Source organism: Centrocercus urophasianus, unplaced genomic scaffold (genome assembly GCF_019232065.1).
Source record: "Centrocercus urophasianus isolate 14NV4802_14NV808 unplaced genomic scaffold, USGS_Curo_1.0 seq_10, whole genome shotgun sequence".
Taxonomy (NCBI): Eukaryota; Metazoa; Chordata; class Aves; order Galliformes; family Phasianidae; genus Centrocercus; species Centrocercus urophasianus.
In genome coordinates, this window is record NW_024884142.1 from 61,376,676 (window position 1) to 61,400,932 (window position 24,257).

A 24,257-nucleotide genomic window follows, 5' to 3' on the forward strand; every position below is an offset into this window, starting at 1 on the left:
TTGAGTATAAAAAAGGTGAAAAACAACAAAGTAGGAAAATAAACTTGAAACTGTACTGTGTTTTTATAAGCTATGTTCTCCCATGAGCAAGAACAGTCCTTCTGATACTAATGAATGACACAGATCTGACTTCACGCCACTTACAAGGAAAGCTTGGGTTTATCATAGTATCGTAAAATTGCTCAGGTTGGAAAAGACCTCAAGGATCATCATGTCCAACCACAACCCAACCATCCTACCCTAACTCTAGCAGCCTTCTGCTAGATCATGCCCCTGAGCACCACATTCAGATGGTTGTTAAACACATCCAGGGATGTGACTCAACCACCTCCTGGGGAGCCCATTCCAGTGCTTAACAGTGCTTTCTGTGCAGACGTTTTTCCTGACATCCAACCTGAACCTCCCCTGGTGCGACTTGAGGCCATTTTCCCCTCACCCTGTCACCTGTCATCAGTGAGAAGAGACCCGATCTGCTCTGCTGCAATCACCTTTCAGGTACTGGAAGAAAGCAATACGGTCTCTCCTCAACCTCCTTTTCCCCAGACTGAACAGTCCCAGTTCCTTCAATCTCTCCTCATAGGAGATATTCTCCAAGATCTTCACAGTCCTTGTTTGCCCTTCTCTGGACCTGCTCCAGCACCACAATATCCTTTCTGTATCGAGGTGCCCAATACTGAACACAGAACTCAAGGTAAATGCCATTTTGTAGTAAGTCAGTCTCCTTTTAAATCACTGGAAGTTCCTCACCTTCAGAGAGACAGCTGCCCTCATTTTTTTACTTAAGATCCCAGGCAGATTTGATATCTAGATGCACTTATTGCTGCAGTGCTGAACTTACAAATCAGCCCTGAAATGCAACAAGAATGAGAATCACAGACCACCATGAATTAGACAGTTTTCATTGATATAAATGGAAAAGACCTAAACTGTACCTCAAAAAAACGTGCTTTCAGTATACACAACTTTATTCATCTTCTTTGAAGAATGTCAGCTATTACAAAAGACATCTAACTAAGAGCAATTATCAGATATTTTTTAGTTGCGGATAAAGAGAGATTTGAGGTACAGAAATACTGAATTCAGCCTACTCTTCTGCCAAAGGGATCGTCATTGTAAAGTCATTTGATTATTGTTAATTACTGCGGAGTGGGAGAGCCAAGAAGGATAAACTCCTCCTGGAACATCTAGTGGGATGCAGTTCTCCCTGAAAGCACGCAGAACTGCTGACTTGATCGTAGTCCTGCCTGGAAGCCTCAGTCCTGGACCAGGCACCCATCAGCTAGGTGCCCTTTCATCACATTGACAAATGCAGATAACAGTTATGAATATTGATAACATTTAATCCACAAATGCTATACTCTGCTGTTTATAAAGACTGTACAGCACCTATTTGCTATGACAAATACAATGTTTGATTTTGTTTTGTGATCAGCTGATTTCATGATTTACAGTGTGGGCTAGTGCTGCAGCTTGGAATGAAGGTCCACACTTCCATAGATTGAGGGGAACCAGGTCTTCATGAGCTTCCAGTTACAAACACCATTTCACCTCCAGGTCATAAGGGCTCTGCCACAAGAGATTCAATTTCCTATGCTTAGCTACCTGTGTGTATGCTTGCACATCCGGATTTGTGTACAAACAATTTTTGGGCCAAACAGGGAGGATTTTGTTTTTAAACATCTCTAGCTAGGAAGCCATTGAGCACAGACTGTATAACTTGCTGTCTTTGATCTACACACCTAAACAGCACTGGAACTCTGCTTTAGGTGTCAAAACAACCATTCGGGATTTCACTCCAAGTGTGTCAGAACTCAAGTTTATCAGATTCCCACATTTTGGAGATTCTACAATAGTGGGTACCAAAATTGAGCCAGACTATGCATAACGTTATCGTTACTTCATATTCTTTAATGCTGGAATTGTTATTATTATTTTTTTTTTTTTAACTTAAATTCCTTAGAGGAGAATCCAATAGGAGGGAAGGCTTGCACATCTCAGCACTAAGGATACAGAACAGTTCTTCCATCAAAAACTCCTGCTCGCTTATGGAAGTCCTGTTAGATCTCCTTTGGCACCGCAATTGCAGACCCTGAAGTGTATTCCAACATTTTTGTCATCTGATCAGCCCAGCACAATTTACTTGATAGCAGCTGTGTGCACTTTCTTCAGATTTTCCCCTAGTGAATTAATACTTCTTTTCTTTTTGAAAGCTTTCCAAGGGTTGTGAAAAATGTCTTCTGTTTCTTTCTTGTCCTATGCTCCTCCCACAGCATAACACCAGCTTACGCTTTTGCCTAATGAAAACCATCTAAGATGCACCTTTAGAAGGCAACAAGCAATTCTGTAACTATTCAAAATTGGGAAAGAAGGATGCCTGCTTCTGCTGAGACACGAGCTTAGTTTATACTCTGACAAACATTCCTTTTAAACTCAGCTAGACTCACCTGGTTCTCATGAAATTTCTCTGAAGAGGTATGGGAAGAATAAAAATACATGAAGGTATATTGGGAGGAAGCCACTTCATATCAGAAGCATTTTCCTAGTGTTACCTTCACCCACATTTGAGAACCAATTTCCAAACTTTTTACAAAAATGTACTAAAAGCAATGAAATCTCTCTAAGCATAAGAGATACAGCTGACATTATGCATATTTTAGTGACGCTCACACTGGGAAAAAATCAGAGAAGAATGGCAGTGGAATTGAGCTCATCACCTGTAGAGTTATATTCAGTAACAGTTTCTCACAGAGGTTGCACAGCTGGTGACTGAGATAATGCAGAAAGAATATCACAAACAGCATGCATCTTGCATGCAGTAGTCAACAGACTGTAATATGGGCTATTCCTGCCATTGTTGTACATGATGAGTTCTCCAAATCGTGCTGCAGCTTATTAACCAAAGAGGAAGGAGAACAATGGAAAAATTGTTAATTTGTGACCCACATTCCTTACACTTTTTAAGCCACTTTCCCCTTGAACAGAGTATCTGAAAGCAATATCCTGGCATGAGTTTAAACAAGTTTAAAGTAACACAAGCTAATCTTTTGAGGCCCGTTATGTCTGTGAAAAGTTATTTCTTTCCTTAAGCCCTGCTTCCCTTCTGGAAGTCTGTTAGTCATGAAACAAGCAAGCAGCGATGTCTGGGGCAGTAAATACATACTCACCTCCTGTCCCAGTTCTGCTCACTTTCTCCCCAAAGAATACACCATCAAATTCCACTAATAAAACAGCTCTTATTTTCCTCAGGGATAAAGAGCACTGAACAAGAGAATGGTTAATAATGGTAGTAACTATCGTAGCAAGCAGACAGAAGGCTTTGGCAGTAATTTTCAAGCACTGGAACCGAAAGTTGAGCATTCACTGTGGTTTAAGGAATACAGTTTGAAACACCATTTTCTCTCTTAAAAAAAAAAAAAAAAAAAAAAAACCAACACACTATCCCTAGCATATGGATCCAGTACTGATCCACATCTGGATTTCTGGTTAACTGGAATTTCCTAAAAACTCTTGTGTGTTTTTTGTTTTGTTTTAAATAAGCACCCTTCCCCTCCCATTTGTCCTTACCCGCAGAGCAGGATCTGGTTTCTTTCTGTTCTTTTCTGTTTTTTAAACAGCATCACCAACAGAAACTTGTCCTACTTTGTTTCCTTTCTTTTCCATTCGGGAAGGCTGGGTCGCCTTAAGCCCTACAGCACAGGGCGGTCAGGTATCCTAGTGGGCAGTCACATGATATCCTTCCATGCACCAAGGCTCCAGTAGCCAACTGCCAAGAACATCTGCCCTACCATTTCCAAATTTAAGCAGCAATTTTTGTCTTGGGTTTAAGACAGTAATCCAGCACTATCCCATTTCCCCCTTTCATTTTTAGTGAAACTATCAAAAAACATACCTCAAAATTCAAAAGCAGTTAAGGAGGCAGGAGATGTGCATGACAGATGACATTACTTATCTTTTGCCATATGCCAGCTTACAGGACACTTTCATTCTTTACATCAATTCAGATGTGAAAAAAAAGTCAAGGCTGGCATGGATTTGCCACAACACTGAGGACAGTTTAAAAAAAACTAGATCTTCCTCAGTTTCAGCCCCTCATAGCCACAGGCTCAGAGCTCCTCACTGCTTTCAGTAAGAGATCTCACACAGAAAAGATTATAAAAGTTAATCCTCTGGGGAACAAAGAACATTACTCCCAGTTCCTTCCACCAAGCTGCAGTTACAGCCATGGAACTTTCCGACACATAGCTCTCCCTCCTGTGAAGTTTCATTTTTCCTTTCAGCTCCGATTTCTGGTCTTTCAGTCCTGTTATTCTCCCCACAGACATTTGAGCTTCTCCTTTCCTCTCCCATTTGCTTGCAACCTGCTGAGAGTATTGCAGGAAGAATTATAGCCAATTCATTTGCTTCCCTGCCAATTAGAAGGATACTGTGTCAGAGGCAAGTGAGTAAATACCAATAAACAATGACAGCTATCCAGCCCATTTGACCCTCCAACCATTTGCAATGCTTTCTACTTTATTAAGATGAGGTATTAATAGAAAATATATGTTTCACAAGTTATGGCACTGTAGTACTTTAATCACAGACTTGATTTTCCTAGCCAGAAAAAACAGATTCTTTAGCATGTTTTTTCATGCCAGCTACTGTAGAAGTTTTCCGAGGGCATTTACTCTATCATTTTATCACTAGAATAATCACAACTGTGAGCAGGTATCCTCTTAAGTCACTCTGTCCAATGTTCAGACACGACTGTCTGGGACAGGAACCAGCTCATTTTGTTTGCACAAGACCTACCAACACAAGGTCCCTGGGTCTAGATTTGAGTACCCACATCCTTTCCTAAAGCACAGTAGTTTAGCAGACACATCATGTGGGCAGATGCCTTAGGTGTAAAGAGAGGGAACAAGTCTCTCCTCTAAAAAGTTAGCAGTTGAAGATCCTGACCCCAAAGCACCAGAGAATTCTTACTTGCCCAGCAACACTTACTTGAAGGCAGCTCAACAGCGGTGCAGTGTAACAGCACGCTTCTCAGAGAGGTGCTGGAGCATAAACAGACTACGACTTGGAAAAGGCAAGCAATCAAACATATGGTCTCACGAAAAGATATCCACCTCATGTCACGCATTGTTGGATATTTTTAATACAAGGCAATTTGACATAAGTCAAACTCCAGCAAGTTTAAACTATCCAGCAGGCTCACTCAATATGTAATGAGTTGGAAGTTTTAGAAACTTAAATGCTGCGATTTTCTTCTTTATTTTCTTCTGAAAAAAATAAAAATAAAAATAAAAATAAATTATTATTTCCAGCTTACATGCATTTGTGTGTCCACCCCCCTTCTCCTTTAAAGACTGTAGCCCTTTCCTGAAAATCTTGACTTTCACTGTGGGCAAAGAAAGCCATGCAGCAATTCCATGCCAGCTGTTCTTCAGGAATTGTGCCCAGTGCTTTGCCTCGAGCATAAAAACTGCTTGAGTCACCCCTTCAAAACTACCACTTTAAAAAAGCACATCCTATAGCTATGCACCCCCCCAAAAAACCAAACCTCATCATTACCCAGCAGCTGAGTGAATAATTGCTTTATACTCCAGCTCAGCCATCTCTACTAGTGAAACTATTATGTAAGAAGTAATTTCCTAACAAGGCACAGGTAATCAGTACTTCCTCAAGTTAAGAGAGAAAAATCACGGTTAGATCAGGCCTGACTAGTAGGGTGCCCAAAAGGCTATATTTAATACTACCAGACAGATTTAACATACATGCGTGAAAGAAGTTGAAAACCATGATTCTAAATGGACTGCTGATATACACTGCAGAAATTCCATTTCATCCCTGTGTACAGTTAAAGGCTTTACAGTCACTCATACTAGCTAGGTGAGCCATGACTGCCTCACTGTGGATTAAAGCAATGCTTGCTTGCAGTGGATTGCTACTGTCACTAAAATACTAGGGTTTTTCTTTCCATCCTCAAAATTGACGTTTTGTTCAAGTGAGCACTCTAAAGTATTTCTAAGTGTACTGTAAATGTTCAGCTGACAAATAGCTGGCAATAAGTAAAGCTGAATAATCAGCTGATTTTGGCTGGAATCATCATAGTGCACCTGAAACGTATCTTGAAGCTCACATCTCTGATACACGTGGATTTATTCTGAGGTTTGTTTTCTTTTAAATTAATATATTTGAAAAAGCTATTTTAACAGTGATTGACTACTGGCCATTACATAAGCCTTCACTTTGAGTTATTTTTAATACTTCATCGCTATACCTGAGCTCACGTTTCCTTCCTTTGCATTTTCTTTTTAATTTCTCTTCCTCAGAAGCACAGGCTGGCTAAGCTCCAGCTCTGAACTTCCTGGAGGGTTTGTTTAAACAAGTAATACCTTACATCTGATCAGATGAAAATCAACAAACCAGATTATTTTTGCAAGAAAATGACACTCTAACTCTCAGAGCATGACCTTCGCACATCTTGAGACCCATTATGACACATAGGTCTTTTGGACCTAGTTCAACAACAACAGCATTGAGTTGTTATTCCAGAGATTCTTACTTCCAGATCTTCTACTGCAAATTCTGTAGCATTCCAGGCTGCATACAGTGGAAAAAAATAAAAATTAAAAAAAAAAAAAAAAAAAAAAAGCTTCAACAAACCAAAAGTATCTTGTGCAGAAGACATTGGTACCTCATAAGATACTGAACACTTTGTGTTTTACTTTGCACCTGTTTAATAAACTTCTGTTTGCTACATTTTTTAAGAGCTGTCCGAGGAGCGCACTATTAATTCTGTTATTAACACCTGTTATTTTTTTTTTTAAACATATGTGTTGGACACAAGCCCTAGTGTTAAACAGCCATTTCTGTGCTCTTCCATTTGTTTTTTTGTGAACCTGTAATTTTTGTTCCACTACAGAGAATCCAAAACAAACAATATTTCTGCATAAATCATCCATAAAATATTATATTTTGAGGATTTCCATTTGAAGTGCCAAAGCCATGGCCAACCTCGAGCTTGCTCACACTGAAGCCAAGAGCCCCTTCGCACACAGATGTCCAAGGGCCACCGGGGCACAGCCCTCTCCCATACCTTCATACCTCAATTACATTAAACCATTCCCCAGGCAGCAGATAAAAGCTGTCTTTAATATGAGAATTCCTGCCCAGCACCAGTGTTGACTTGGGTTTCTACCCCATCAACCTGGCCCCACAATCAACTATTTAGCGATGAAAAAACATCACTAACTTTCAAGTTAACTCGCTGTACAGCTTCCAGATGCTCATTAAGAGACCTTATTTCACCAAGAAGTCAGCAGTATATGAACAACAAAAAACTCTTGGATGGATGTGTAATGCTTTTTCAACCCCATAAACAAGGCACTAAAAGCTTAGAGAACGTCATGGACAGAAGCTCTGGTATGACACAAAGCAGGGCAGAGCAGCCTTAGGGATAGCTTCAGCTTAAGCACTCAATATTTGTCCAGTATCAATTTCTCTCTCTCATTCTCTTTCCTGGTGTTTTCCAATTTTTATTAACGTGATGTAAGGCTTCAGGGTAGCTCACCTTGTCCGTACCCAGGACAACTGTGAATTTTAGTAGTCCCAGTGCAAAGAGATGGGATAAATAATCTCACGAGCTGCAGCAGCCAGCTCACAGGCAAGAGAGTGACCAGCATTTCTGCAAGCTCAATGTGACGATAGCTTCATTTTGGAAGATTAATCATTAAGATGAGTTCTTTGCAGAGCACAGAGGGGAATAAGCAACCTCTCCTGGTAAAATACACAAGAAATCTCTCTCACTAACCCATTCTCTCTACTTAAAGTGCATTCGGCTTCAAAACTGTGCTTGAAGGAAGGGGAGAAGAGCTTTCCACAAAACATAGGTAGCTTGTTCCACAAACAGCAGAGTTAAGCAGGCCAGCGAGAGTGACCCAAGGATGCCAGATAGAAGGAGATCTGTTCTAGGTCTCCTCCCCAGCAAGAACATTTTTCTCATCACAGCTCCCTTTGTGATATCTTGGTCTTCCTGTTCACATCCAGCTGAAACTGAGCAGTGAGTTCAAAGCTTTTAGGGTAACACTGCTTAGCCAGGGAAGCCACACGAGTGCTGTTTCCTTAGGAAAGGACTGTGAACATTTGCAAGAGGTTATGTTGAACGGACAGAACCTCAATGTTTCATGTGGGAAGAGGAGGAGGGAGACACATGCTTGAGGCTCATTCTTTGTTCTTTGATCTTGATGCTTAACGCACACGTTTCTTGCAGAAATTCTTGTATTAGTTTTGGAAATTCAATTTTTAATTTTGCACCCTCTCAGTCATATGAATAGCAATAAATTCATAAGGAGCACCACTAGCAGAAATGCAAGGTTTCTGAAGGCCAAGGTGCTCCACCCCTGAACAAACACATGCCTTTCCCACATATGCAAAGCATCTGTGGCTGACAGAGCTCCTGGAGGAAGTGGAGGGAGGAAGCACAAGCACTATGAGCTGAAGCAGCAGAAAGAAGCTATTCTTCACAGGAGAAGGATACACAAATCTTTTCCTGCCCTTAAAAAAAAAAAAAAAAAAAAAAAACCACCACAGAGGAACAGAACAATACATATTCACTCACTGAACTTTAAATCTCACTCCAGAGGCATTTTGACCTGATGTGCCTTGTTCTGCCCCCAGCTCTGAAGGCAAAGCTCTGGGAATTATGACTAAAAGATTTTCAAAGAATTTCAGTTTCATTGGAACCCCTACCCCGGTTTTCCAGGGATTAGCGCTCATTCCTCCATCATGCCTACGCCACCCCCTTGGAGACACCAGGAGCTTCTTGCCAAGGAGCAGAGCGGGCTGCACACAGGCAGCGCGGAAGCGGCCGTAAAAGAGAGAAGACGCGCAACGGCCAGCAGCAGGGCTTCGCCGGTCGAGCCGCCCTCGGCAGCACCGCGCTGCCCTGGGACGGAGCGGCGCTCCGCGGGACGTGCGCACCCTGGCGGCGCAGCGCTACAGCCTCCCCCGGGCCGGGCTGCCCGAGGACGACTCTTCCACCGCTGTTTCGAGCCGGCTCACAGAGCTGTACTCGGCGCTGTCGCTTCAGAGAAAGCAACTGTCTCTTTCTCTGAACACTAAATAAACCACGAAATCGGTATTCAGATCTACAATGAAGTCTCAGGCTTCCCAAAGGGTTTGCTGCCCTGATGAAATACTCCCTTGAAAAGCCTGAACCAGTTTCAAAAGAGGCAGTTTCTAAATTAACCACAAGCTTATCCAGGACAAAGCTAAAGAGGTCATCAGACAAGCATTTTGGCTGGTGTATCCTGCATTAATTGATGAGCTGACATGTATAACTGTTTATCCTCAAAATTATTTTAGACAATTGAACACCAAGTGAGTTTTTTCCTATTGTACCTCCCCTGCCAGAATGCAGATAGAAGCTGCAGAAGTAAGCAGCAAATGAAGACATTCACAAGTGTCTCCGATGGCCAAGTCTAGTGCCAGCAGGGCATATAGAATTATTACAGTTGGAAAATATCTCTAAGATCAAGTCCAACAGCCACAACCACATCCACTAACCATGTCCCTCAGTGCTGTATTACAGCACATTTCTTGAACACCTCTATGGACAGCGACTCCTCCCTCTACATCTCTGGGCATCCTGTTACAATGCATTACCGCTCCTTATGAGAAGAGTGCTGCCAAGGAGCTTAAAAAGCTGCCGGGGCAGTAGATCACCTGGAGTGTTTTATGACTTATTCCTCTCTACGTTGTCAGAGAACTCAAACGTTAAGAATCAGTAATTTTTCAGTTGCTAAAATGCTGCTTTTTTTTTTTGGTTGTTGTTGCTGATGTTGCAAGTGAGGCACGAAAGCTGGCTTTAAAACTTTAGTGCTGCTCTGCCAAAGGCAGACGCAATGCGTTTGTCGCGCAGCATCGCGCAGCCCCGGCCCAACTGAAGGTCGGCTCATAAAGCTGCCCCCTGCAATCCCGGAACGCTCCGGCAGTCACCGCACGGCCACCGCGGGAAGCGCCGGGACGGCCGCCAGAGGGAGCGCGCAGCGCAGCGACAGCCCCGCACCGAGCGGGGCGCGCTCCGGCCTCGCCTCTCAGGATCGTTAGAAGATCTGCAAGATCAGGTAGCCCAGCCGGCAGCCCAATCTTTGCCACATCTACACGTTTTCTCGAGCACCTCCAAGAACGGTGGTATCACTTCCCTGAGCAAGCTAACCTTGGCTTAGGGTCACCTTCTCAATCACCGTTTCTGAAATAACTACCTTAATTTTATAGACTATATGGCAACGGGATAACATTAACTGGGACCATCAGTAAATGCCCTACTTAATTGCTCAACAGCAGAAGTGCAACAAGGAAAGGTTTCCTCAGCCTAGTGAATTAGCAGTCAGGAAAGACCTGTGCACTTGCAAGAAGAGGCCAACCAGGGTTAATTTTGCCATATCTGCTGTCACCAAACAGTTTAGAAGTATTGATTCATCCTTCTGACAGGCAATTTTTCAACAGGCTTTTAAATTGCTATTATTTTTGGCAGCCAGTTTGTTTGCAAAATTCCTGCTGTCACTCCCTCCCCATCAACCACCCCAAGGTTTTCAGAAGGGCCATTCCTCACCTACCCTGAAAAATACACAGGTTAGAAAAACAGGAGAGGTGACTGCACATCCAGCTGCCAAAGCTCATGTCTGTGCTCTCCATGGCACAGGAGATGGGCTCTCCTCATACCCAGCATCCTATTGTTAGATGTTCTGTGTGCACTGAAACATAACCCAAGTCCAACATAGTCCAAGGCAGTCCTACTTGCTCTCATTAGTTTTACATTTACATCCATACCATGTAAAACCTGTAACACTCATCCAGTGCTCTTCTACACCACATGTAGTTATCACTTAACACTCATTACAAATGATCTACACAGATAAGGAAAAAATTATCTTTAAATGAGAGATATCAATTTACAGGACTCATTTCTTACATTCCCCAGCTGAGTGCTCAGCTTCTGTCCATGTACCCCAGCCCAAGCCTGGATTTCCTCCTTGCCCTAGTGTATAATCAATAAATGCAAAGATGTTATAGTTATGAAACATACCAGAGAGTTTGGCTACACAGTTATTATACCAAAACAAAATAGAGTGCTTACCCATATTCTGGGCTCACTATGAAACTCCAGAGGAGGAGATCTCCAGAAGAGATCCTTCCCTACTGGTAGTCAGCTCTTAAAGGGGTCTAGGAGAGGTGGAGCCAGGCTTCATCCCTGCCGGCAGCACAGGTGAATCGCCTTCACTTGTGCTCGCATGGCTGACTCATTGCTCACCTCAGGTGATCAATCAGAGGTTCAGGCCATGATTCAGCAGTTCCCATACACCCTGCACAAACTCTGCACCCCATCCCTGTAATCTGCACAGCAGCTGGAGTACTACAAAAGGGCAGCCCTCATCACCAGGGCATAAGGCAAACCTGCACGTAGCCCACATCTATTTTGAATTGTTTTAGTGAGTGTGCATGTGTCCACACCAAAGGAAGGGGAAGAAGCCAGTAGTTTCCATTCACCTAATGGAAAGGCTTCATTTAATTTCAGAGTAGAGTCAAAGCAGCTACATGAAGCATAAAATCCCACTGTCGGGGCGAGCGGAAATTTCTGTCTTTTCCCTCCCACCCACCAGAGTCAATGTATATCTAGGCAAAGAAGTAACAGATGATGGAAACTCATCTGAGCCATCCCCATATTAGTAAGAAAAGAACTATCCTGGGTCGCAAGTGTTAAAATTGTCTCACATAGGCCACATGTGTCAGGCACAAGTTTAGATAGAGAACATAGCAGGGTGCTGGTATAACACTACTGTTATGTATCTAAACAGAGGTTTTCATAGGGAGAGATCTCAGAATGATTAAAGTTTCACAATTACTAATGTTGCATTAAGGCGAATGATGGCAAAATTCATCACAAATGAAGCAGTACGTATTCAAGACTGCGCCAATAATCCAACTCATCCAGTCAAACCTTTGCAAGAAGGAGCCAACAGTCACACGGGATAGCTGGTAGCATCTAAGGTAGCGCAGAAACTGCTAAATCGAGTCTAGGTTAAGACAACTTACCAGCCTGTAGCAGCTTCTCTTGAAGGAAGTATCTTCTCTAGGACGGGCCCAGTTTTCTGATACTCAGACAAACTTGTCTTCATGAAAACCTACAGAGCCTCTAGGCCCCTACCACTAGCCAGCTCCTCTGCCCTGGAACACCCCTTTCTCCCCAGTGCTGGGGGAATCAAACATCAGCCAACCACAATATCAGCTCCCAATTGCCCAGACCCTGCCTCCCCAGGGAGGGACAACATGTCAGCTCTCATAGCTCCAGCAGCCCTCTTTTAACCAAGAGAGGAAGGACAAAATGCATTCTCTCCAGACCACAGACTATAATGCCTCCAACAAAGGCTTTGCCTTCCCAGACCACAAGTTTCTTAGCAGAAATGCTCGTTACCTCAGAACATCAGTGAGCAACAAGACACCCCTCAAGCAAGTTACCCCCCAAAGGAGCTGAGTCCTGGGACATCCCCAGACCTAGCTGGGTGTCCCCCCTAGCCCTTCCATCACAAAGGTAAGACCAAGCAGCAATTTCACTTCAGGAGGACTCCGTGATGGAGGCCTCCCCAGTCAACAGTACTTCACATCTCCCAACAAACTCAATCCTACAGTACAGCTCAACATTTATTCCACGCCTACCTATAAGCTGCAAACTGGCTGTTCCTGAGATAAAGGGCAAACACTCAACTGCTGTCCAGCTATATCTGCATTCCCTTCTCTCCAGGAACAAATCAGCCTCCCACACCACCACAGCTCCACCTGCCCCTAGAGCCCCACCTGTGCCCACCAAAAACAGCCTTGCTTGCCTGCACCAGTTGCCCAACCTTCCCCATGGTCACCTGCACAACACAGAGCTGACATTGAGGAGAAACCACTGAACTTCACTCCAAGAGCTCAAGGGCTGCTATGTAGCTGGAGCAAAGGAAAATGTGAGAACCTTTGTCACGATTTAGCTGTTACAGGAAAGCTCGCGGATTGTATACACTAAGAGAAGAGAGGGAGAACAGGTGTGCCATTAGGGCAGGAAAGAAGTAAAGGATATTTCAGGGTTCCTTTCCACAAGCACCTATTAACCTGCTGCTGCTCTCGGGAAGAAGGAAGAGGTGTGATGTGGAGGTTAGGAAAACTAATGGGAGCTAGGCCTTGGGAACGTTCACCCGTAAAATGTAAAAAAAAAAAAAAAAAAAAAAAAAAAAAGCCTCAAGCAGGTTAGCATATTTGAGCTTGGAGATTTAACACGTTATTTCTCTTCTAGCATTTTTATACCTAAAAATGTTCTCCAGCAGCAAACATCTGTTTCTCAGTGCAGGACATTCAGGAAGCAGCAGGTATAGGAGGCATGTTTTAAAAGTTGGCAGGAAAGAGCCACTTGAACAAGGCCACATCTGGTAGTGGTGCAGTTGCATGTGATAAACTGTGTGAGATTCATCATCAGAAATGTCACTATAAAGTATGATGGAGATGAGATTTAAGGACAGGGAACAGAATGAAACCTGTTCAGCCTATCGGTTTGTTGTTGCCCAGACTCAGCTGAAGCACAGAGGCACCTGCGCCCCTCTGAGCTGGCAGGGACAGGGGCAATCTGCATTACTTTGCAGAATCACAGAATGGGTTGGGTTTAAAGCCTTAAAGCCCAGCTAACCCCAACCCTCTGCGCTGGCAGGTTGCCCAGGTCCCCATCCAGCTTTGCCTTGAGTGCCTCCAGGGCTGGGGCATCCACATTTTCTCTGGGCAGCCTGTGCTGGTATCTCGCTGCACTCAGAATGAAGAATTTCCTCCTAACAGAAATGGTAGGGGAACTGCAGAGCCATGTTTCCCCTTGGGCAGGCTATGGCAAGTCTCACTGGCTGAGCCTTCTCTGGGGTTAGGAAATGTGGTGGTGTCTGCATCACAGCCTTGTTTCCACCAGAAGCAGCTAAGGTGCCCCAGCAGGCATAATGTTGCTGCTGCAGGCCCACAGTGGAGAAAACCTATCTAGATGATTCACACCAAATCCACATGGCTCTTGTGCTGACTGGAGAGCTTGTAGTTTGGATCTGATCAGGTGGCAAAGGTGAATTTGGGTTGTCCTGGATGGCTGCTGGTTGCAGGAACACCATGAGAGCAAACGTACAGTGCTGGAATGAGAAGGTGGCAGAGCGGGTGTGAAGAGATGTGTAAGTGCTCAGGCTGCTTTGGAGCTGCATTCAGTGGTATGAAAGGTTTGGGTTTCTTTCATTTGAAAGCAAAACCCCGCACCAAAAAAACAAACAAACAAACAAACAAAAAAGCAGATAAGGTAAGCTTGGCCTGATACAAACGCTGAGCTGCCTGGGGGTGTACAATGCTGTACTCACAAGTGAACTGTGTGCGTGTGTGGCTGCGCTTCATGCTCAGAAATCTTTAATGGTAATTAGCTGATTTTAATCTGCTGTCAGTGGTCCAGAATTCTCCTTGGTGTATTACTGGGGCAAAAATTTGTCTTTACAGATTCAGGCCTCTGAATCTGCCCGAGGCATTGCTTGCAGAGGGTATTCAAAGTGCACGCATATACTTAAGTGTGCCCCTCTTCCTGGAGCGACTTGTCCTTCCTGAAGGGAAAAGCAGCTGGTAAGAGCGTATCTCCAACAGGAGAGAGAACCTCAAGGTTTTATCTACCCTTTTTTCCCTGCCAACTCAGCTGATTCTGCTACACAAACGAGTATCTGTGCCTCTTGGGTCATGTACTCTGAAAGGAGCATTTCCTAAGTCGAAGGGTTTCTTTCCAGAATCATGCAGACAAATTTGTGCACAAGTCATATCACATAGGTGTTTCTCAACCACATTAGCAAGGGGCTTCACCTTCTGAAGAAAATCTATCCCTACTGCAAACCAGACCGTGAGGTCAGAGCAGCGTTCATGTGCAGCACTATGCATTTTCATAGACTCATTAAGGTCTAAGATCATCAAGTCCAATACCAGCCCATCGCCACTATACCCACTAACCGCATCCCTCAGTGCCACAGCCACACAGTTCTTGAACTCCGGGGTCAGTGACTCCACCACCTCACTGGGCAGCCTGTGCTGATCCCTGACCGCTCTTTCAAAGAAGAAATATTTCCTAATATTCAACCTGAACCTACCCTGGGGCAAGTTGAGGCCACCTCCTTTTCTCCTAAACAAGTAGGAACTTATTCCAGCAAAAAGTGACAAACAAACTGAATACTACTAACACAGTGATCCCCACTGCTACCCAAAGCACGAAGACTTTAGGGACTTTCTCACAAGTACATGGGCCACCTCAAATGCTCACCACAGGGATAGTCCTCTTGCACCTAGGGACTGAGTTCCTTTAGGGATCACAGGGGAATGAGAAGCAGTCTAGCTTCTAAGTTAGCATCACATGCATTCAGGCACCAGGGAGCTCCTGCTGGCCTTAAGTGCTGGTCAGCACTGCAATGGAGGTCTCCAAGGCACCAAGTTAAGGCAAGAAATAGGTCACAGGCAGGCAGTCCTTATTCACCAGCAGGTCAGCTGACAAGCACCAGCTAAATCAACCGGAGGAATTATTTTTGTCTGCGTAGATGGCAGTTGTTATTTCAGCACAGTCTCTGAAAAGACCTGTACCATCACTGCCCTTGTTCTGGGCAGGAGCTGGGAGCTGCCCTCCTCTGAGTGCCTCAGTGGGCTGCCTGCCAGAGGAAACATGAGGGGACATCCTGCAGGCCTTGCAGGCCCTCCAAGGTGTAAGTTCTGGCTCACAGAGGTGACACTTGCAATGACTGATTGTCAAACAACACCCATGCAGACCAACCCCAACTACCATTCAGTTGCAGCTTTACCAAATCAAGGAGGAAACAAAGAGGGGTAAAAAACAGAAGGAGCAGATGAAAAGAACCCAATAAATTTCTCTGTTAAAGAAATGTGGAGGTAAGCACTTTATGTTCCCCTTAACTATTGGGACCCATTGACTGGGTTGTGAAAAACTCTCTGGTTCTTCACCCAGAGCCAGAAGCTGCGCTGTGCAACCAGAGCCATTTGTGAAACCACTTTGTGGAAGCTGGACATACTGTAGGCTCAGTATGTTTGGTTGGCTGTGCGGTGTTTCAGCTTTCCAATCCACCCCCAAAAACTGAAAACTAAGCATTGAGTTTATTTAAGAATCTTTACTCTTTTTTTTTTTTTTTCCAATTTAAATTATACTTCCAAAGTACAATTAAAAAAAAATACAATGAAATAACACTATCTTCTACAAAATATTCTAAAAAATAATGCACTTACATCATATACACAATTTCCTTTCACAATAAAATAGGAGAGCTTAGACCAATATTTACACTATTGACAGAGAACACGGTTGCACAGCTATCTGCTGCTGGTGCAGTCTCTTGATGGAGTACCTCTGAGAGACCGTAGTCTGCAGTTGCACACAAATCCTTCTGCAGGGTAAAAACCCTGACACAATCCTTCTGGGTACAGGGACCTGCCCATGAGGTTCCAAGGAGACTGACATGGTGGCAAATATTGTCATCTTCTGCTTAAAGCTACCACCATAGCTCATGCGCACACAATGAAGAGTTATTAAGGAATTCCCTGATTTAAAACTTTTGCTCCAGTACATTAGGCACTTCGTTTTAAAAGTTATCTCCTATGGCTTATGTAGAACAAACCATTCTCCTCAGGATCTGAACTTGCCAGGTAGTGGGAGAAACAGACAAGTCCAAGGGCACCCTTTGTGCCAATGAGTTAGTCTGCGTTAGAAATTTAAGTCGTCTTGTTTTATCAAGTGTTTTATCAAGACCTGGCCATCCCAGCAAGTCAAGCAATGTATTTTAAAGCTTAGTATATCTGCACTTTTTCTCCAGCTATCGGGGACTAAAGTTTTCCCCCTCACAATAATTTAACTACTGACACCCATGTTGTTCAATGTGCCACTGGGTGACAAATCCTACACATCATTGTCTAAAGAAATACACTGCAGATTGACAGATTATTTACATATCTTAATGTGTAGACAACAAAGATGCAACTTAAGAAATAATAAATACAATTCAACAGAGTATAACATTGAAAAAAAATATATATTAGAATGATTCTCCAGGTATTGAATTCCCTCCCTTTAAGGCCTGAGCAAGAGATCATAAAAGATCGTGATGTTTTTCAATGAGTTGAAATGGTTTTGGATAGGACTTCACATTAGACACTGGCTTTTTGAAATAAAGATATTTAGCAAAGCTGACAGGTGTCTGAATATGATCAAACAGCAAAACTTACCCTGAAAAGGAATCTTTGGGGTAAAACAATTTAGACCAAATGATAATACTGTAATTTATTAGGAGGAAAACAGTTTTTGCAGATTGTCTCAACATTAACTCAGCAGCAAGGAAACAAGCATACAGTTAAGAACACAACGTATCCGTGAGACAAATACGCATTAGTGCACATGATTTTCCAAAAACTTTCATCCTCAGCTACACTTGTGCAGAATTCAGAATGCTTCTACCTAGGTGGTTAATAACAGTCTAATATGGCTATTCCTAGGTTTGCCATTAAGAGGAAAAAAAAATAATAAGGAGTAACTTACTCAAGAAAGTTGTTCAGATGCCAAACTTCAGGTCCAAATATATCAGAACATTGAGAAATTTGGAACCTAAGTCAAAATCTTAAAAATTAGACCTATCAAGCTAGAAAAAAAAAAAAAAGAATGAAAAGCAGTAGACCTGCTCTCAGAATTGCACGCTCACCAGATTTGTAAACTCTGCATGAAGTTAATGATGGTCTGTTCACTATCAGAGACACAACTCGGATGCTCTACGCAAAGCAGTGCAGATGCTTTATCTATAATTTCCTTCATGTCTCCTCTTCCTCTTCCTTGAGGATTAAGCATTAAAAGTAATTCAGTAGCTAAAAAAGTCAGTTCTAAAAGTAGACGTCTGGGTTTACATGGAAGGTGGGGTGATGGGCGTCCACATGGATGCCAGCCGACTGTGTGCGGAGGCATCGTACTGGCTGTCAGGAAGGTCTGCAGGTGCTCCTCCATCGTACAGTGGGGATGTGGAGGTGGTGGCAGTGACAGAATGTGGGAGAGCGGTGTAGTGCACCGGAGAGCCGCGCAGGAACTGGGAGCTCAGGCCGTTGGACATCCCGCCTGACTGAGATGCTGGGGTGATGGTGCTGTTACTCACAGACCATAAGTTTGGGTACTGACTGGAGGAGGGAGAGCGACAAATTCGACAGGTTATTAGCGACTGCGGGTTCTGTTGGCCGGTGCTCAGTTTACCACGTAGCCCCAGGCCAGTTTCCCTTATCCTTCTAGTCCATATCAGCACTCTACTCAGCCTACTGTCTCCCTCTCTCTCCCCCCCAGATATGCACACAAACAAATATATGTGTATATATTTAAAAAAAAAAAAAAAAAAAAGTAAAATAGAATTATTATTCTTACTTTACAGGGGCTTAAACAAAAGAGATGGTAGAAGTGCTTTCCTCAAGGTCTCACAGTTCCAGTTCTCCAGATTTTATCTACTGGACAACTCTTAATTCATCAACTTAAACTCAGTGGACTTTACAACTTTCCAAGTATGTATCCTGGGGTCAGACATGGAAAGACACGCCAGGAGTATCTGTTTACTTGATAAATGCACGTTCAGGGCCAACATTTCTGTTCAGCAAGTCAGCTGTCTTATACTGGTTATTAGTACGTACTCTAACAGCTGAGTGCCAGTGTGCATGGCTCAAAGAAGGACGTTTTCCACAAAGTAAATGGTAGATGTGAGCTGCTAAAAAAGATGCCTAAACATCAACCTTCTGTGGTTAACAGCAGAGATTTTACCACCTCAGCTGTATTGCTTTGAATTTTCAAGCTCATGAGACTGAGGGTCTAAATCATGGAAAAGAATCACAGAACCATTTAGGTTGAAAAAAAAACCTTCAAGATGACCAAGTTCAACCACAACCTCTGCTAAAGGACTGAAGCTTTAAGATAACTAAGTACAAAGAGGAGAAAAGATGCCTTTATACAGTCTATTGACAGTATGATTTGATGCTATGCTGGCTTATTGAACAACACCTACATAATTAATTACTCCCCCAGCCACTTCCTCATCCTCCATGCTGCAGTTCTCTGCCCCCTTTGTAGCACAACTAGGGTTTGTGGAGATGAATGGGCAAACAGTGACTGACTAAAATGAAACAGATCAAAAAGAAACTTTTCAACTCCACTTTGTTTAAAAGCAAAATGAGATGAAACTTAAAAGAACATCCTCAAATTCAGTGGATGCCTAGGTGATTTTTGTTCTATAAAATATTGCTGTCACCAGTATCCATCTACATTTCCAAAGCTGTCTTGTGTCTGTTTCATCTATCTGCTCTCTTTGCACAAAGTTCCTTCACAGTGCCCCCCCTAATGCTGACGATTCGACATGCAGCCATAAAGATTTTTCAATTTGATGGTGAGCCTCTGCCTCCTTTTACAACCTTCTCTTAGTGCTACTAAGGGATGAATTCCTACCTGGAGCTGGTAGCAGTGCCAGTGCTATGGCTCATGGGCAGCATAGTTGTGTGTGTGGGAACTCCCAGAGAGGACCAGTTGTCATGGGATTGGAGCATGGGAAGGCAGGCAGAGGAGTTATCAGCATAAGCTGCTGAGAAAACAAGCAATCACTTCAATGCACTAGAATCAGAACAAACAACAATCTTTTATTCAAACGTCATGGATCACTTTAAAACCCTCTCCCACTGTTGGCTTGCAAAAAAGTAGTAATTAAAAAAATGAAATGCCCCCACAAAGAAAAATAAAGTCATCTACTGGTTGTATCAAGCTTACAGTTTCAGCAGCATTGCTGATTGCTTAGCTTATAACTGCAAAGTCCTACTTCTCCAAAGGATCTACACACACAAAAAAATGCTGTCTTCAAACCACCTGCTCATTCTGATCATGCTTCCCTACTCTGTCAACAGAAAGGCTCCTTATTCACACCATTGACATCTCTCTTCCAAGGCACCTTCTTTATCACCATCACCTACGCTGGCAATAACAGTCTGGCAGCCCTGATAACATGCAGTCTGGATTACATATCATAGTTTTGAGCTGTGAATGCCACCACAGAGTGATTGGATCATGGCTTAAACCACACAGCGGGTGATCAAAACTGGTCATCCAACACAGCAAAGCCTTTGAAAAGCTATAAAGGGAACCCTAAACAGGTCCACAGAGCTAGAAGTTGCATTGCTAGCTGGCAAAGGGAAAGAAAAAAAATGGTTTCTTGCTGAAAACTTGGGAAAGAAGAGGAACACTGGAAGTGTTTTGTTCTTTCAATTTATTTCAGGTCACCAAACTTGCCCATAATGCCCAGATGTAAGGAAAGCCAAAGGAAAGCTTGTTTTCCTCTTTAAAATAACCAACAAAGCTGCACATATGTTTGACCAGGCAGCACCTAGAAGGCTATGTATTAATACACAATCCAAAAACATTAAGCATCTTTCTAGATGGAAACCTTCAGCATAGGCAAAAGCTTGTTACCAAGCCTTTGCCAGAGTAAGGGGAAAAAAAATCATTATTAAAAATGACCTCAACTTCTGTTCCTTATGCACTCCTGCTTTAAGGCACTAAGCCTTAAGCTCCTTGGCTGTTTCTGAGCACCACTGATAAACAGCTTTGCAATTCACTCAGTTCCACATTGTTAACATGATATATCCAGTTGCGACACACTTTTTGAGGACAATCTTCATGCATTAATATAAACCACGGCAATAGGTAAATAAAACTGATAGAACCAGGCCCTCAGTTATTTGCTTAAACATGTTAACAACAAGTAATCCCATTACCAGAAGTGGACATAAATGACTTCATTTCATCATATCTCCTACTAACAAATGAAATCCTCACTTTCAAATTTAAAGTAAGTTTAACCTCATCAGTCATCAAGAATACATAGCAAAACCAGTACAATACAGTCTAACAATTTAGGGACCAAAAGTTCTATATAGCCTCACTTTTCCACTGCAAAGACTGGAAATGCACACTCTCTGCCGCTCTTTCTTTGCAATGCTACCCCCCTTCAAAACTCAACTGGAAAGCAACCGCCATTTCCTGCAGCATCAGTCTAGATGTACACTGCTCAAAGCTTACATCCCATCTTCAAACAGCTGCAAAATACAACTTACTTGGTGAGTTGTTTCTATGGGTGTAGGGATTGGGGTAGGGGGCAGAACGGTGATTCCTCAGCGGTGAGTACCTTTCACAGCTGTGAGCAGGGGAGAGAGACAGGGCTGCTCCAAACTGAGGATGAGGATTGGCAGGTGGGCACAGAGCCCCAGTCCCAGGAATAAGCCAACTACCTACTGTGAGAGAGCAAGAGTTATCTACTGTATGTATGCAATGCAACCGGACGCTGAAAGAACAGCATGGTGACAAGGTACGTAAGGGATCCAAAAGGAAATGCATGCTCATGAAAGGAGAACAAGTCGTAATACAGCTGAGAAGTCTGGAATTTTACAACTTCTCAAATGGTCTTATGAAGGAAAATCAGAAAACAGCACAGAAAAAGCCATGCATCAAGTTAACGTTTGTTAAAATTCCCACCTAATTACAACCACAGTAAAGTAAGGAAACACTGAAACAGTTAAACTCTCCCTTAGGTGGGAAGGATGTGCTCAGTAACAGTGTAATTGTCAGTTGTAAATTGCTCTTTTGGGGGTCTCAACATATAGTTAAGATCTGAGGTTTCTCAAAATGCTAAGAACTCTCACAAACTAAGCCTCTTTGCTAAAACAGAGTAATTCCTACTATGGCTGAACTCCTCCTTTTATAGGCTGCAGACAAATTTTGGCAACAACCCTTAAAACACAGACCATTGAAACACTACTGCTTTTTATTCATCTAAGAGAACTTTTCAAGCAAATGCCCCTATTTGAATTACAGAAATACAATTCCAGCAAGTTTCTGCTGTATTTTGAAATAAGCATTAATTTCCATATCTGTATGAATACCCCTATCCTTGGCTGTCTTTTCAGAAAAGAAGGTCAATGCGAGATCCTGTTAGAGAATGCTTAAGATAACAGTGCTGCCTTTACCACACCTTTACATATCAGATGTTTATACACCCATTAGACTGCACAAAGAGCAAATTTGAAGATTGGTGACGTTATCTCCTTATGAACTAGCACACCAACCAGCAAACACTGCTCTCCAAGTTTTGCTAATAGAAGAATTCAGAAGTATATTTACAAAGAAAAATGTAAGGAAACATACGCTGCGAGTATCCAGACTGCTGGTTGTCTCCCACTTCCTCCATCATTTCTTTGTGATCATTTCTACAAAGGAAAACATGCCAAAAGTTAAGGATATGTTTTCACAAACCTACACAATAAATCCATAAACTTCAGAATTGAGTTAAGAGCTCTCACCTTTCCTTTGCATCAAGAAATGCCTTCGCAAATGGATTGTATTTAATTTTTAAAGCTGTGATCTAAAAACAACAGATATCTTAATTATCATACAGAAATCAAAGACTTGAATGAGGACTTTCCAGTGAAGTCAGGGAAGTCATAGATTTTTGAAGAACTAAGATTAGACCCACATACACCAATTTAACAGCATCTAATGTCTGAAGTGTTAGCAGTGGGCTAGGAATGGGTCCCACCACCTCAAATCTATGTGACCAAAGTGCCCACATTTATCTATCAACTGAGGAAACAGTTAAAGAAATTAGTACACTACAGGGCTGAAAAAAGGTTTAAGTTTCAGGACAGAGCAGAATGGGCACCAATAAATCTCAAAAAGATTGACAGTTTACAGATTCATGATACACAGACGAGCCTTTTGGCTAACATCAAGACCAGTTTGGAGAACAGCATGACCAGCTATTTTACAATGCAATTGAAAACTGCAACTCTGTTTCATACCACGTTGGTTTGTCCCAAATAATCTATTAAACTTACTTTGCATATATACTGGGACAGGAATCAGAACTTGTGAAAACCCCAGGCACGCATAGTAAGACATTTAGCTTCAGATTCAGCACAGAGAGAAGTGAAAGCTGTGGCACAAGCCCCATCGGTTTGCTGGGTAATAACTGGGTAATGCACTTTGCCACCTGGAAGGCCGAAAGCACCAGAGGCCTCTGCCCGCCACACGTACCTCCTCGTTCTGGTAAGCCGTCACAGCGATGAACTGGGTCTCGGGGAAGGAATGGCTGGTGATCATCCGCTGAGGGCCGCCCACCCGCACGATGTGGATGCGGGGCTCGTACTTGTGCAGGGAGTTCAGCATGATCTGAGAGCAAAGGGATGCACCAGGTGAGTGTGGACCACAGACAGGCACAGCGCTTCCATGGCCCGCGCTTGGGCTGATGGTCAAACTAGGTGATCTTAGCGGTCTTTCCCAACCTCAATGATTCTACCCACCTACCTGCCCTCCGCCGTTGAGCTTGTTGGTGAGCTTGACCTTGCTGAAGGAGACGGGCGCCTTCATCCAGTGGGCGCCAAAGTTGGGCGAGTCAGGGTGGATGTAGACGCAGCTGGGCGCCTGCGGCTCCGGCTTGCCGCCCGGCACCCACTCGCCATTCACGTACTTCCAGCGGTGCCCGTCTGCCGCCACGAAGTCCAGCAGGAAGGAGTACATGGCGTTGGGGTCCAGCCCCGACACGCTCACCTTCAGCACCGGGAACATCCTCCTGCGGGGTGACACCGTGGCGCGAGGGCCCGATTCTGGTCCCCTCTCCCCGTCCCCCGGCCCTCCGTCCCACCGCCCGGCCGCTACCTGCCGTTCTTGGTGACGATCATCTCGTTGGTGAGCTCCTTGAAGCGCAGCCACAGCTCGCCGTCCTCCAGCGCCACGCGCAGCTCGCGCTCCGTCGGGTCTCCCTTCTCGCTGCCCGCCTGCAGCTCGCTCTCCACCGCGCTCAGCAGGTGGTCCACTCGGTACGCCGGCGCCTTGCCCGCGTCCTCCGGGGAGCCCATGGCCACCCCCGAAGCCCCCCCCCCCTCCCCGAGCGCCGCCGGCGGGGCCCGGCTGCCTCCGCCCGAGCTCGGCGGCCCCTCGCCCGCTGCCTCCGGCCGGGGCCGCCGTTATACCCCGCCATAAACGCCCCCCCGTGACATCACCGCGCCCGCGGGGAGCCGCCGCCGATTGGCGGAGCGCCGCTTTGATGTGCCCGCCCGGGCCGCCGATTGGCTCCCCGCGGCCATATCAGAGCGCGGCCCGCGGGGGGGCGCGCCGCGAATTGCCGCCCGCGGGA

The 24,257-nt window shown here is 44.0% G+C and overlaps 1 protein-coding gene across 2 annotated transcripts; it reads right to left on the bottom strand.

Moving 5' to 3' along the window:
* Window positions 1–16,297: 16,297 nt before the first annotated feature.
* Window positions 16,298–23,979, bottom strand: TBXT (T-box transcription factor T). 2 transcript variants are annotated; one of them, XM_042819337.1, is made up of 8 exons: window positions 23,780–23,979; window positions 23,429–23,693; window positions 23,159–23,293; window positions 22,426–22,487; window positions 22,271–22,332; window positions 21,184–21,360; window positions 19,529–19,658; window positions 16,298–18,225 (listed from the first exon to the last, which is right to left on the bottom strand). In XM_042819337.1, exons 1-8 carry the CDS (start codon window positions 23,977–23,979, stop codon window positions 17,958–17,960), a joined length of 1,299 nt encoding a protein of 432 aa, XP_042675271.1. In that variant the 3' UTR covers window positions 16,298–17,957. The 2 variants fall into 2 exon arrangements, with proteins under 2 accessions (XP_042675271.1, XP_042675265.1); XM_042819331.1 differs by having other exon boundaries at window positions 19,529–19,661.
* Window positions 23,980–24,257: the final 278 nt, after the last annotated feature.